General features: G+C 41.2%; 1 protein-coding gene across 1 annotated transcript in view; it reads right to left on the bottom strand.

The window, feature by feature from the left end:
- Positions 1-16,254, bottom strand: part of dennd3 (DENN/MADD domain containing 3) — a 45,203-nt gene that overhangs the window by 24,886 nt on the left and 4,063 nt on the right. The window contains exons 2-5 of the mRNA XM_002934475.5: positions 6,201-6,477; positions 5,625-5,740; positions 3,978-4,120; positions 2,529-2,640 (exon numbers count right to left, since the gene is read on the bottom strand). Coding sequence (XP_002934521.2) covers positions 2,529-2,640; positions 3,978-4,120; positions 5,625-5,740; positions 6,201-6,477 — 648 coding nt within the window. The remainder of the gene's footprint in view (positions 1-2,528; positions 2,641-3,977; positions 4,121-5,624; positions 5,741-6,200; positions 6,478-16,254) is intronic.

Raw genomic sequence — 16,254 nt, 5'->3', positions numbered from 1 at the left:
GTTATGCAATATCAGCTTTTTAGCATGAGAACAATTTAACACATTCATGTACTGGTGGAAAAACCCTGCTTCTTCTAAATAAACCATTTTCATAAAAATATACTTTATTAGTATGTGCCATTGGGTAATCCTAAATAGGAAACTGCCATTTTAAGTACTAAGGGCCGCCCCCTGGGATCATAGGAGTCACAGTGCCCACAAACAAGCCAAGGCACACATACATGCTAGGCCCCATCAGCCAATGAATGGGCAGAGTTCTGCCTTTTGCTCCCACACTACTTCCTGTTACAGTTGTAGCTGCATCACTTCCTGTCAGGTGATCTCAGAGGGAGCACACAGCCCATCACTAAATGGCGGCTCAAGGGAAAGGATGTAAAAGGGCAATATTTACTGATATACCTGTATATATATTCCAGTTTGGGGAGATTTGAGATTTGGGGCCACTTAACATAATATAAACTGTCTGTTGGTTACGTATTCATTCTGGGGGTTTAGTTTTCCTTTAAGTCACGTATTTTCTCCCAGACAGACTAGTCATGTAAACAAGTTGGCAGAGATTCACGACTGTCAGCACAGCCCCATTCAGTACTTTTCTCTGTAACAGTGTTTATGAATAGTTTGAGTAGGAGACTTTGACCAAAATGAACTACATTTATAGGTCCCTGTGAGTGTGAGTGTAGCAGCAGCTGTTTTTTAGTCATGGGCACTATGGCGCTGAATATTCACTGCACTGTTGTTCCATATCCGCTGCATCATTATTCCTGGCACAGGGAGGGAAGGAAAAAAATAACTATTTAAAGAAAGATTCTATAAAAAAGTTTGTGTGCCTGTATTGTCAGCCGGACTAAGGGAGTTAAGTGTTTTTTCCACTGAACAGCTGAGCTTTTGTAGCCATTAAAGCACAGGGAGGGTGCCACAGGAAACAGACCCAACCCATGATGAATGGCTACATGTAAGTAGAATGTACGTAAGTAACAGGCTGTGAGACAGCGGCAAAGAATGGCACAGATCTAGCCAATCACATCCAAGCTAACAATGACCAAGAGATGGACAAGAAGGTACTAGCACATTCTAAAGAGGCCTCCTAGTGCAGGAATTCTATGGCCGCCATGGGATAAATTTTGTATAAAGAAATAATATTGGTGTGTAGGCGCCATCTCAGTGCATTGTGCCTGAGTCTGAGCTTTCAGCCAGCGCTACACATTAGAACTGCTTTCAGCTAACCCTATTGTTTCTCCTACTCCCATGTAACTGGAGGAGTCCCAAGCCGGACTTGGATTTCTTACTATTGAGTGCTATTCTGATACCTACTGGGAGCTGCTATCTTGCTCCCTTCCCATTGTTCTGCTGATCGGCTGCTGGGGGGAGGGGGGGATATCACTCCAACTTGCAGCGCAGCAGTAAAGTGTGCCTGAGTCTGAGCTTTCAGCCAGCGCTACACATTAGAACTGCTTTCAGCTAACCTATTGTTTCTCCTACTCCCATGTAACTGGAGGAGTCCCAAGCCGGACTTGGATTTCTTACTATTGAATGTTATTCTGATACCTACTGGGAGCTGCTATCTTGCTCCCTTCCCATTGTTCTGCTGATCGGCTGCTGGGGGTGAGGGGGGGGGGGGATATCACTCCAACTTGCAGCGCAGCAGTAAAATGTGACTGAAGTTTATCAGAGCACAGGTCACATGGCTGTGGCACCCTGGGAAATGAAAAATATGGCTAGCCCCATGGGAAAAACAGATTACAATGCAGGATTCTGCTGGAGAAGCTCTATTAGCTGATGCGTTTTGGAAAAAAACATGTTTTCCATGACAGTATTACTTTAAAGATCACAAATAATGCTGCAGTATGACTCTCCTTTAGTAATCTATACTGTCCCCCGCACAAAACGAAGGTTCCATGTGCCCCTACATTATTAGCAGCAGGTATAAAAATAGCAAATAAAAAAGTAAAATGTATTAGTGGGCAGGGAGGTCTACAGTGATTTTACTGCAGGACACACAGAGGCAGGGGAGGTTTTGACAATCTGCCATTAAATGTTATACTGAACTAAAAAATCTTAAGCAGAAAGTCCATTTTCTGTTGTACAATAATGAGTTGTTGGTTCCCCGTGTTCAAAATCATGGGGAAAAAACACTAAAACAGAAGGAAGCCAATATGAAACTGCAGAAGTTGTGGGAACCTTGTGAGAGGTCGATTCAATCTGCAATCTCACTAATGGTCCAAGTCCTGTTCTGCTTCAAGTTTATATCTCATATTATGGCCCAACCATGTCTCTGCGCCTGTGGAATGCCCTGAGGTGGCCTGCCTTGTATAAACTGCACAGTGGGCTGCCAACAAAGCTGGGCAACACTGACCGTTTATGTTTTTAAACTAAGCCAGGGGCTGAAAGAACAGGGTGATCCCCCAGCACAGGGCAGCCAAGGCCTGAACAGTAAAGACTAACATGCAGCATACAGCTTTTTGTACAAGTATAGTTATGTATGGGTGTAATAAGTGCAAACATGTTACTGGTATAATCGGTATAGTTACCAAATTGAGGGGTCCGGGTGGGGGGCTTGGTATCAGGCACAGTTTTGCTGCAAATTCCTTGATGCGATTATCTGTATCGGAATCCTTGCAGGATTTCAGCTGCATCAGTAAGCTAAAAGTGACACAGACATGAAAAGCCAGTGATATTCTCCCATAATATGCTCACTGTTTCTATAACATCAGCCCTCATCCAACACAGATAAACATCAGTGTATTCATCTCATATGGTTTTCACAGAATCTATTAACACTGCTCCTCCAGTCAGGTACTCATCTTATTGGCCCATGTATAGAGGCCTCCTCATGGCCTTTCTGACCAATAGAATTCTCACAGAATATTATTCTCATATCATAACATAACAACAGATAAGCTAGAAAGTCACTGAAAAATTGTCAAGGGGCACAGATATGTTTCCCTGAATGTTACAAAACCCTGGAGCAGCTGTAAAGCCTAGAGCAGCAGTACCCAACCTGTGGGGCTTGCTACCCTAAAAGGGACTAAAGCAGTGGCTGCGAGGCCCAGAATGAAGGTCAAAATCAGACCAATGGCACAGCTGCCAGTATGTTCATGACCGCCTCCTGTGGCTTTGCCTGGGTGAGTGCATTTTAAGTTCTTGTGATCATTATAAGGCTGCTCATACCTTTATTTCCACAAAGCCAATAGCAACAGCAAGAGGCAGCCACAAGAGATACACCAGATGAAGAGTGCTGTGTGTGCCGTTGGTCTAAGGGAGAATTATCGCTGACTGATATGCAGCAAAAAGGTTCACATATCGGTTACCTTGTTATGAGCTCAAAGGGGCCCTGACCTAATGTTAGCTGTCAAAGGGAAACTACTGGCCCTTAGATTCAATTCTATGATTAAAGGAGAAGGAAAGGCTAATAAAGAGTTAATCCCAAGCTGCAGGCATACCTTCAGTTCTCTCAATAGTGCCCTTAAGTCTCCCCATATTTCTCCCGTTTAGATGATCAGAAGCCTCATAGGGAATTTACCTGAGCTGTGCAAATTAAGTTCCCATAATGCCTCACTCCTGCACCAAGACTAAGACCGGTGTACATGCTCAGTTAGTAAGACTATGAGGAAGCTTCCTGCTGATCACACTATTCCTAAGGGGGGGGAGTTACATAGTTACATAGGGTTGAAAAAAGACCCATCCAAGTAAACCCAGCATGCACAACCTATACTTACCAATCTAAGTGAGTTCTTAGCATTCTTGAGGGAGGGGGGGAGCAGGAGAGGGTAGAAAGGAGAGAACTGCGTGTCTCTGGCACAGGAAAACAAAGAGACAAGAAATCCTGTTTCTTTTGACAGAGAACTCAGTGCAGCGTTTCTGTGAGTGCTTATGGCTGTAATTACATAGATCTTTCTGATAAAGCTTACTGAGTTTGTACCTTTCCTTCTCCTTTAAAATAAACTTTGCCAAAACTACAGAACATACAAAGCCCTTACCATGAAAGACAATCTTTTAGTGCGCTGTAGTATGGAAACCTTGATATGACACACAATGCATACGGAACAAAGGTGTCCCGGGCCTTCGTATGACTTGAGTTATAATCCCAGTATATCTGTCCATTATGAAGGCTTGTTGTATCCTTAAAAAAAAAACAAAAACAATAATACCGCAGTTATTTTTGATTTATTGTTTTTTCCTTATAAGGGCAAAAAGTTCCATTTCACATTGGAACTGTCAAGACCACAAGACCACAGAGCACTGCTAAGGAGGGGTCTGCTATTTTAAGGGGATGTGTTATTCGAAGGTTATTGAGTTTCAGACACCAGACTACGGGTAAGATTTGTTACAGTTCTATGGAAGTTATACATTTTGCTGCAGTAACTATAAGATGATGCATTCGTTGAAGTTTTTGTGGGAATGAGATTTTCATTAGAGCAATATTTTTCTTGCAGCTACTGACAAAAACACTTGAGTAGCAATCGACAAACTCTCACAACTGTTACACAGCACAAGTTCTTATGGTTTCGGTTTGTATTTTAAGTTTTTATTGGTCATTCACAGTCAATGTGTGAGTCACAAAGCTGTAAGCAATGCAGGGAGGAGTAGCAATAAATTCTGAGGGTAGAACTTCCTTTGGTTAGCATTGCACACTCGCAGAGAAGCAATGGAAACTTTACAATATTCCACAGTATAACAAAGCACTTTGAGCTACCCAGGAATGTCAGTGCTGACTGGATTCACTTGCTACCAGTCTCCCTGCACCTTAGGTGCCCATATACGGTAAGATCCACATTTAGTGAGGCTGCCAAACGAGCAGATCTTCCCCCGATATACCCACCTACGGTTGGCGATATCAGGCTAATGCGATCATTTGGCCCTAGGGCCCAACTATCAAATAACAATGACGGGTATAAGGAGCCGTCAGAAGGAAGACCGCAACACTGAGCCAACGCGGTCCCCAATCTGATGGAGAAAACCAAGCCTGCCCGATTGACACCTGGCTGATTTTCAGCCAGATATCAAATGGGGAGGCCCATTGGGGGCTTCCATACACTGGAGGATAAGTTGCCAAATAGGCAGCTTAAATCTGTCCATATATGGCCCCCTTAAAGGTGGCCATACATGTTAAGATCCGCTCGCTTGGCCTATGGGTGGGCGATATGGGGCTATTTCAGGCTAATTCGGACGTTTGGCTCTGGGGCCAAACGATCGAATTACAATGATGGGTATAGGCACAGTTAGTTCGGGGACCTCATCAACGAGCCGATGCGGTCCCCGATCGGACTACATTTTTAAACCTGCTCGATTGATATCTGGCCAATTTCAGGCCAGGTATCGGTCGGGCAGGACCGTCGTTAGTGCCCATAAATGGCCCGATAAGCTGCCAAGTCGGTCTAAGGGACCCATATCAGCAGCTAGAACTGTTCCGTGTATGGCCACCTTAACTCTCCAACTGTACTTAACTGTATCTCTCCAACTGTATCTAACCAAGCCATATTTTCTATACAGGCACCCAGTGACTCATGCCTAAGGAGGCAGCTTCAGGGGACAGTCCAAGGATGCCAATGTATAAAAAAAATAGTGCAATTGTTTAAGGCCCCCAGTCTTCCGCCGAACACTTTCTACAAGACCTAACGAGATACCTGCACAGATCTATAGTACTGCATGACCACTCCATACGTCCTCTTCCCCATAACATCTGTAAAAACTAAGAAATGGAAAGAGTGCTCTTTTGGATCTGACGAAGGTTGAAGGCCTCCTGTAAAAAAATACAAAAATAAGGATATTCGATTAAGATTACAATTACAGTGCATGGAGAATTGCTCAAACCAATAGTGTGGCACTAATACATGCTATTCAGTAGGCCAGGAAAACATTTTTAACCTCCAGGACTTTACTTTGTCCACATGTGATGGGGCAAACTTCTAATCAAAATACCTGGCCTGCAGACTAGTAACTGCTGGTCAAAGTCAGGCACGGCCCTTAATCACCCTATTTGAATATATACAGCCGACATTTGAAAAGCAAGGGGGAAAGAAAAGAAAAGAAAAGGAAATAGTTTTGGTTACAAGTCTTAAAAAAGCCAATATTCCTACTTCAGCTGCAAAAAGGTCTTGTGACATTATTAAATAGGCTGCTAACCGATGATACATAGTGCTGCAGGAACCACACACTGCTCCTTATTGTGCACATTATGAAAATAATTCATTTGAAAGTACCTGGAAAGCACAGTTGCGGCAAGCCATCAAGATCTATATCCTTAGGAACTGTGATGTCCTCGGCAGGCGCGTCTTTCTTGTCCGTTTTGTTATCCGACCCGTGCTCAGACTTGGGCTTGTCTTTCTTTTTCCGGAAGGAGCGCCTCTTCGCTAACCGTTGATAGTTCTGGGCAGAAGGGGCTGTTGGGGTCTCCTCTTTGGATGTAAAGGGTGGGACGAATATAGAGATGATTTCTGGCTCTAAAACTTGAGAACTTCTTATTCCTTTCTGGGCAACCTGAGGGGCAACAAAATATAATTCCAATATCAGAGCTGAATCTTTCACTATAAGTGTAAACATACTGAATAATACAGTATTTAACATTATCCTGAAGAATTAAATCTTTACAAAGAAGTAAGGTAGAAATATCTACTCTGTGCCGTTGAACTTGCCCCCAGTAGCCCCCAGTAGCCCCCATCTTCCCATCCCCAGAACATACTCAATGCAGCTGTCAGTTACCTGAGCTTAGGCACCCACTAACAATGCACTGTATATAAAGAATAAAAATGTCACAATACCAGGTTGAAAAGTAATGAATTCAGACTCTCATTATATAGCAGCTCCAAAGCCGGTGCAGTCAGCATCAGAACTTAATAACTATGTCATATAGAAACTTTATATGACAGACAACCCCTAACAAAATCCAAGATTGTAAAGACCTGAATCATTAATGTTATAGAGATACAGAACATCCGGCTTAATACAGTATGTTCATTATATAAAACACAGCATTTCGTTTGCCATATTTGTTTTAATAGTTTAGTTCTCCTTTAATTTATATAGAGATATAATATTATTTTTAGAGAATATTCACACAAGATGTCGCGCAGCACTGTACAATAACCGATACAAAAGGTAAAGATGGCCCTATATCTGAATATGTGTAGTCACACACCCATTCAGTCAAACCTAAATTTGTTAATTGAAACTATAGATAATACATAGCATATTTCTGGCCAGAAAGCCCTTTAAAACTCAATATAAGTATCGGACCTCTTATCTGGAAACCCATTATCCAGAAAGTTCTGAATTTACAGAAAGGCCATCTCCCATAAACCCCATTATAAGCAAATAATTACAGTTTTTAAAAATGATTCCCTTTTCTCTGTAATAATAAAACAGTACCTGTACTTGATCCCAACTAAGATATAATTACCCCTTATTGGGGGCAGAACAGCCCTATTGGGTTTATTTAATGGTTAAATGATTCCCTTTTCTCTGTAATAATAAAACAGTACCTGTACTTGATCCCAACTAAGATATAATTACCCCTTATTGGGGCAGAACAGTCCTATTGGGTTTATTTAATGGTTAAATGATTCCCTTTTCTCTGTAATAATAAAACAGTACCTTTACTTGATCCCAACTAAGATATAATTACCCCTTATTGGGGCAGAACAGCCCTATTGGGTTTATTTCATGGTTAAATGATTCCCTTTTCTCTGTAATAATAAAACAGTACCTGTACTTGATCCCAACTAAGATATAATTACCCCTTATTGGGGCAGAACAGCCCTATTGGGTTTATTTAATGGTTAAATGATTCCCTTTTCTCTGTAATAATAAAACAGTACCTGTACTTGATCCCAACTAAGATATAATTACCCCTTATTGGGGCAGAACAGCCCTATTGGGTTTATTTAATGGTTAAATGATTCCCTTTTCTCTGTAATAATAAAACAGTACCTGTACTTGATCCCAACTAAGATATAATTACCCCTTATTGGGGGCAGAACAGCCCTATTGGGTTTATTTAATGGTTAAATGATTCCCTTTTCTCTGTAATAATAAAACAGTACCTGTACTTGATCCCAACTAAGATATAATTACACCTTATTGGAGCCAAAACAAGCCTATTGGGTTTAATTACAGTTTAAATAATTATTTTAGCAGACTTATGGTAGGAGATCTGAATTACAGAAAGACCCCTTATCTGGAAAACCCCGGGTCCCGAGCATTCTGGATAATGGGTCCCATACCTGTACATGAAATGTATTTCTATTATTGCCCATTCCTTGTTATGCTATACTCGTACCATCTCAGTAGTATACCCGTTCCTGCCCATGTAGTGCCTATGAGACAAGCACCTTTCAGTTCCCCAGAAATCTCACAAGAATAAAAAGGATATTACACAAGACCCATAGCAGGATACAGCCTCGGAGCATCACTGTTCCCCATAATAACACTGACTGCTGCACGTACATATCTCTCCCATACACAGAATGGCTGCTGTAACCTGACCCACAATGCAGTTCAGTCAGCGTGTTACATCACATGTTGATAAATCTGCCCCATAAACTGCCTTTCAGGTTCTTAACGTGTGAGATTAAAACATCCGTGTTATTGTGACTACACGGGTAACAGAACTCACGTGAGAGTGATCACCTGACAGCAGAAGTGAAAGACGGAACAGAGATATTACACTTTGTATTAAATCTCTTTTGTTATCTACTAAATATCAACCCTTTTACCCAGACAGAATGAGTCAGGGATAACTACAACTAAAAAATATATTTATTCAGAATTCATTCAAATATTTAGGGGCTGATTTCAAGAACATTTGGAAATTCTGCCTTTTTTTCCCTGTGTTCTGTCCACAAATTGTAACTGGTTATTTTTTCCCCATTCAAAAACAAGCTATAACATATTCTACTTACACAGACCTTTATGTGAATATCTTTAAAAAAGGGGCTGTCCACCTCTGAGTTAACTTTTAGTATGAAGTAGAGAGTAATATTCTGAGACAGTTTGCAATTGGTCTTCATTTATTATTTGTATTTTTTTAGTTACTTCACTTTTGCAACACTCCAGTTTGTAATTTCAGCCGGTATCTGGTTGCTAGGGTTCAAATTACCTTAGCAACCAGGGTATGGTCTGAATGAGGGACTGGAATATGAATAGGGGAGGGGCTGAATAGAAAGATAAGTATTAAAAAGTAACAATAACAATAAAACTGGAGCCTCACAGAGCAATAGGTTTTGGCTTCCAGGGTCAGTGACCCCCATTTGAAAGAGTCAGAAGGCGGCAAAGGATTAAAATATGAAAACAAATAATGAAGACTATTTGAAAAGTTGCTTTCAATTGGCCAATCTATATATACTAAAAGCCATGCAGATGTAGAGTAATGCAAACAAACAGCAGAAAAAAAAGGTCACAGTATGAATTTGTGCATGAAAATTGATTAAAATATTTGGTTTCAATATTACAGGTATGGGATCCCTTATCCGGAAACCCATTATCCAGAAAGTTCCGAATTACAGAAACGCCATCTCCCATAGACTCCATTATAAGCAAATAATTCTAATTTTTAAAAATGATTCCCTTTTCTCTGTAATAATAAAACAGTACCTGTACTTGATCCCAACTAAGATATAATTACCCCTTATTGGGGCAGAACAGCCCTATTGGGTTTATTTCATGGTTAAATGATTCCCTTTTCTCTGTAATAACAAAACAGTACCTGTACTTGATCCCAACTAAGATAGAATTACCCCTTATTGGGGGCAGAACAGCCCTTTTGGGTTTATTTAATGGTTAAATGATTCCCTTTTCTCTGTAATAATAAAACAGTACCTGTACTTGATCCCAACTAAGATATAATTACCCCTTATTGGGGGCAGAACAGCCCTTTTGGGTTTATTTAATGGTTAAATGATTCCCTTTTCTCTGTAATAATAAAACAGTACCTGTACTTGATCCCAACTAAGATATAATTACCCCTTATTGGGGGCAGAACAGCCCTATTGGGTTTATTTAATGGTTAAATGATTCCCTTTTCTCTGTAATAATAAAACAGTACCTGTACTTGATCCCAACTAAGATATAATTACCCCTTATTGGGGGCAGAACAGCCCTATTGGGTTTATTTAATGGTTAAATGATTCCCTTTTCTCTGTAATAATAAAACAGTACCTGTACTTGATCCCAACTAAGATATAATTACCCCTTATTGGGGGCAGAACAGCCCTATTGGGTTTTTTCAATATCTAAATGATTTTTAGCAGACTAAAATCCGGATCCGGAATCCCCAGGTCCCGAGCATTCTGGATAACAGGTCCCATACCTGTACTAATTGCAGACTGGTCACTGTGGGGAGGAAAATATTAGCCCCTAGTTACATAACCCTGTGCTGCCAGTTATTAATATGGCTGATAATGGCTTCTAGCCAGTCCCTGTGCCCCACCAACACTAGCCACACACTGGCCCCCATCCCTACACAGTACACAGAGGGCTGTGAGTATAAACCATCAGATTTTATTCAGGATAACGTAAAGGTTTGGTGAATAGCTGTGTGTTTGTCCAGCTGTCCTTGTTACAGTGCCACGTAATCTTTCATCTTTTCATCCAGGAATGTGACTATTTACCTTGCACTGCGATGACTTTTACTTCCCCTTGAAAATCTCGTCCTTAATTATATAATCACGTAGAACACATTTTTTTTCCCACACTCCCAGAAATTATTGCTGTGAAATCACCTATCCATACATACCAACTGTCCTGATTTTCGAGGTACAGTTCTGATTTAACAGCTCAGCCCCCAGTCCCAGATTCTCACTGAAAAGTCCCTCATTTTCAGACATACGGTGGCCTTCTAACTTCTAAGGCATTTTGGCATTTTACTGCAGAAATCTTTACCTTACTGGAGTAGAAGAGAGAGGAGAGAGTTGCGCAGACTCTGGCCCTGGGAATGAAGGATTTTTCCAAGAGAGGAAGTCTGACACAGAAGAACATGTATACACAAAAGGAGACAAGAAATCCTGTGTTTCTTTTGATAGAGGACTCAGTGCAGCGTTTCTGTGAGTGCTTATGGCCTTTCTGATAAAGCTTACTCAGTTTTTACCTTTGTGGCTGGGTTATTTCAGAGAGTTGCTGTAGGTATGGAAACAATATTTCAATAAATCATATCCCATGTATTAATACTGCAATGCACAGTGACTAATCATCATAATTTGGGACATGTGACCATTATGGTTTTTTTGCTAGACTAATGGCAAAAATAGTGAATAAACAGTTGGTTGATCAGCAGCACAAGGCTAAGATGGTGGCTATAACCTGGCACCCCCAGCTATATGAATGAATACAAATATACAGAAGGAAAGAAACCCAGGCTGTACTCTAGCCGCCAGTTATGGTTTATCCAAGTGTCAGACACACCGACAGAGTGAATAATTGGCGATTAGAACCTGCACTATGAATATTCTATTCACGTGGCCTTATCTTATGTAACCCAGCGCCGAAAGGTCATGTTTAACAATGTGCGCGTGTAGAAACGGACAGAAATATGAGAATACAATCTGATTATACAGCATGGACTGTATTCTAACATATTATATAAACAGAAGCTTTCCTATCTTGGCACCGTCCCATTCTAATCAACGTCTCTTTAGAAGCAACTCAGGCGCAGGACTCTCAGCAAGTTTCTATAAACAAGACCCGCTCCAGCTGCTCTCTACCATTGCCTAAAGGGCATATAAACCTACAGATATATTTTTGCCTGATGGAAGAAAACACAGGTATTAAAAACTTTCAAATATTTGTTTCAAATCCCCTCAGGTCCCTTAGGGCAGTGATCCCCAACCAGTGGCTCAGGGCAACATGTTGCTCCCCAACCCCCTTGGGTGTTGCTCTCAGTGCCCCCAAACCAGGGAGTTATTTTATAATTTTGGTTGAATAAAAACAAGATTTCCTACCAAATAAAGCCCCTGTAAGCTGATAGGGTGCATAGAGGCCCCTAATAGCCAATCACAGCCCTTATTTGGCTCCTCCATGAACTTTTATGGTGCTTGTGTTGCTCCCCAAGGCTTTATACATTTAACTGTGGCTCACAAGCAAGAAAGGTTGGGGATCCCTGCCTAAGGGGATAACTATTATTAATATATTGATTAGTAAGATTATCCTTATTACACTTAATTTTTAATTTTCTCAAATCCCTCCCTCTCTACTAATTAGTTAAATAACTTGACACAAGTGCTCCCCATAGGGTCACAACTATCACTGAAGCAAGAATAACCTTTGTACTCTCAGTGGAGTAAAGGAATATTAGGTGGTGCCCTATCCAACAAGGACCAAAACTAATGACTCCCCACAGGGATACACGGATACATACTGTATGGAAAAAGTGCATGAGCAAACAGATTATTCAGAAAAGAAAACAAGTATCAGTTAAATACAGAATTGCTAGCGTCAGGATAAACAACTGCTTTATTGTTTCCAAGGGAGGTGCGAACGACACGGATTTCTATAGTGCGGATTGCGCCACTGGAACATATTGAATCTATTTTTACTTGTCTATGAGACATTTAACCAAAAGGCATTCATGTACGGCTCAGTCACTGCTGCGCTGCTTCTATAGTTCTGCGTCTACGTCACGAATGGAACCAAAACAAAGCACATTCCAACCATATAAACAGTGACGCAGTGAAAAGTGTTATTCAAGGCTCCGACCAGCCTGTCTCTATTTGGCACTGTAACTGTCTAACAGTTTTATAGATTCATTTATAATCTGTCCTTTGTCTAAGTGTGCCCTTACCCTTAAAAATGTGGGTTTGGGGTGTATGCTTTCCTATCTTTCATACATTTCTTTCACTTGAGTTGATTATATAGGTTAATACAACTGAAAAGGAATCATACACAGGAGTCATTTGTGCCTTCTTCCCCCAGTACACCATTGTTTAATTTTCCACTAAGCCTATACATGAGCCGATTCTAGCTGCCTATGGGTCCCCCAGACCGACTTTTCCTATACCCGTCGTTATAATTCGATCGTTTGGCCAGGGCCAGGGCCCCTAAATATTGCTATTGAGACAATTAGTATTTAATCCACAGGGAACAAAGTTGAAAATATGGAAAGGCTCATGTTGGTACAATTCCTCAGGGGTTCTAAATCGGTATATGAAGCACTGCTTCATGCAGTTCTGTACTTAGAATGTGCAATTTTGGGAGGTTTGTCCCAGTGAGGCGCCAGTAGAGGGAGCATACAGCCCCTCCACTAGTCCAAATGTTCAAAGCGACAGAGAGGATTGCGGCCCGAGCCGCTTCTGTTGCCACTTCGGGTTGCGCCCCGTGCGTACGTGACGTCAGTACGCACAGGGCGCAACCCAATCTTCACCGGTATGCCGGTATTTCAAAAATGAATATCAGTTTTTTTTTTAAAAACGGTATTCGGTATATGGCGGTATACCGCCCAGCACTAGGGGGTTCTTTCTCTTCTGTATGTTTATTTTTAAACACAATTCAGTTTTGATAACACAAAATGTGCAGTTATAGCCCAGCAAAGGGAGGGTTATCACTCACAGTGTATGTGCATTTGGAAAACAAGGAGGTTCAAAATAAGGTTTGGGGAGCAAGTAATTACAATGCAATACAATGTGTAAAATGTAGCAAAATTTTAATTCTACAAAAAAAATATAAAAATTTGTAGCCATTTTTGTGCCAGTACAGTGAGTGTAAAATGAGTTTAGTCTCATTCCTTTCTCGAAAAACAAAGCAGCAGTTCTGGCCTATATTATGGCTGAGATTCTATCCTTAGAACTCTATTGTTTGTGTAACTATGAACTATTCCTCTGTGCTTTTTACTGTTCAATAAAGAGAAACATTTGGTTACACCATTTGTATAAACATACGTACGCTGTCGCACCCCAGAACGGCAATGTCGTCAGTCCTAAACTAAGTGAAATAAGAGTATCCTCCTTGGGACTGTACCTGCTTGTGTCTTCTACATTCATCTATCCCCCCCCCCCCCCCCCCCCCCCCCCATTGTAAGCAGCAGTCCTGCCCTGCTTTATGGCTGAGATTCTAGCTATCTTCCTATCTGATCCCCCCATTGTAAGCAGCAGTCCTGCCCTGCTTTATGGCTGAGATTCTAGCTATCTGTATAACAGAGCATTCTGTCACAGTGGCACAGATCCTATCTGATCCCCCCATTGTAAGCAGCAGTCCTGCCCTGCTTTATGGCTGAGATTCTAGCTATCTGTATAACAGAGCATTCTGTCACAGTGGCACAGATCCTATCTGATCCCCCCCATTGTAAGCAGCAGTCCTGCCCTGCTTTATGGCTGAGATTCTAGCTATCTGTATAACAGAGCATTCTGTCACAGTGGCACAGATCCTATCTGATCCCCCCATTGTAAGCAGCAGTCCTGCCCTGCTTTATGGCTGAGATTCTAGCTATCTGTATAACAGAGCATTCTGTCACAGTGGCACAGATCCTATCTGATCCCCCCCCATTGTAAGCAGCAGTCCTGCCCTGCTTTATGGCTGAGATTCTAGCCAATAAATAAGTTTCTCAAGTTTGGAATTTCATCAGCTATCTGGTTGCTAGGGTCTTGTTTACCTTAGCAACCAGGCAGTGGTTTGAATGAGAGAAAGGACTATGCATAGGAAATGAATTTAAAGATAAGGAATACAAAGTAACAATAATAATACAATTGCAAACTTAAGAGCAATAGTTTTATGACTGCCGGGGTCCCATTTCAAAACTGGAAAGATGTACAAAAGGACAAATAATTAAAAAAACAATAAAAGAATAAATAATGGAAGACAATTGCAAAGTTGCTAAGAATATATTATTTAGTATTATAAGGGATAATGTACCCCCTACTGTAAATGATAAGGATATTAGCAGTCACTAAGGGGTTCTGTGCCCATATAAAGGCACAAGGCTGCAGGCTGAGTTATACAGGGAACTCTGAGTATCACTCATGTATTATAAGGGATAATGTACCCCCTACTGTAAATGATAAGGATATTAGCAGTCACTGAGGGGTTCTGTGCCCCCCATATAAAGGCACAAGGCTGCAGGCTGAGTTATACAGGGAACTCTGAGTATCACTCATGTATTATAAGGGATAATGTACCCCCTACTGTAAATGATAAGGATATTAGCAGTCACTGAGGGGTTCTGTGCCCCCCATATAAAGGCACAAGGCTGCAGGCTGAGTTATACAGGGAACTCTGAGTATCACTCATGTATTATAAGGGATAATGTACCCCCTACTGTAAATGATAAGGATATTAGCAGTCACTGAGGGGTTCTGTGCCCCCCATATAAAGGCACAAGGCTGCAGGCTGAGTTATACAGGGAACTCTGAGTATCACTCATGTATTATAAGGGATAATGTACCCCCTACTGTAAATGATAAGGATATTAGCAGTCACTGAGGGGTTCTGTGCCCATATAAAGGCACAAGGCTGCAGGCTGAGTTATACAGGGAACTCTGAGTATCACTCATGTATTATAAGGGATAATGTACCCCCTACTGTAAATGATAAGGATATTAGCAGTCACTGAGGGGTTCTGTGCCCCCCATATAAAGGCACAAGGCTGCAGGCTGAGTTATACAGGGAACTCTGAGTATCACTCATGTATTATAAGGGATAATGTACCCCCTACTGTAAATGATAAGGATATTAGCAGTCACTGAGGGGTTGTGTGCCCCCCATATAAAGGCACAAGGCTGCAGGCTGAGTTATACAGGGAACTCTGAGTATCACTCATGTATTATAAGGGATAATGTACCCCCTACTGTAAATGATAAGGATATTAGCAGTCACTGAGGGGTTCTGTGCCCATATAAAGGCGTCTATCACCTGCTACACATTTAATATCAGCTGGGATTCAGAATACAATTTTACCGTATATTCAATATAACAACCAACCAAACCCACTTTTAGTGCCATATTTAGTGCTCATCACTCACTCGCAGACATATTTCCCAAGCTGTTAGTTTCTTTACACAAAAGCTATTTCTGCATCACGTATCTGCTTCCTCCTTATGTACGAGGGCTACTGGAATTTCTGATCACTAAACCCACTGGCATGCAAGCCACAGACAATGACAGAGTGTGAATTAAAGGGGTAGTTCCCCTTTAAATTAGCTTTTTGTGTGCTGTGGACAATTTACTGAGACAAATTGCAGCTGGTCTTCATTTTCTATTTTTTTTTTATTTTTTCAGTTATTTAGCTTTTTGTTAAGCAGCTCTTCAGTTTGGAATTTCAGCAACTATCTGGTTGCT

This window comes from Xenopus tropicalis, chromosome 6, assembly GCF_000004195.4.
Source record: "Xenopus tropicalis strain Nigerian chromosome 6, UCB_Xtro_10.0, whole genome shotgun sequence".
In the NCBI taxonomy this organism is placed as follows: Eukaryota; Metazoa; Chordata; class Amphibia; order Anura; family Pipidae; genus Xenopus; species Xenopus tropicalis.
This window is presented reverse-complemented; position numbering and strand designations above follow the sequence as displayed.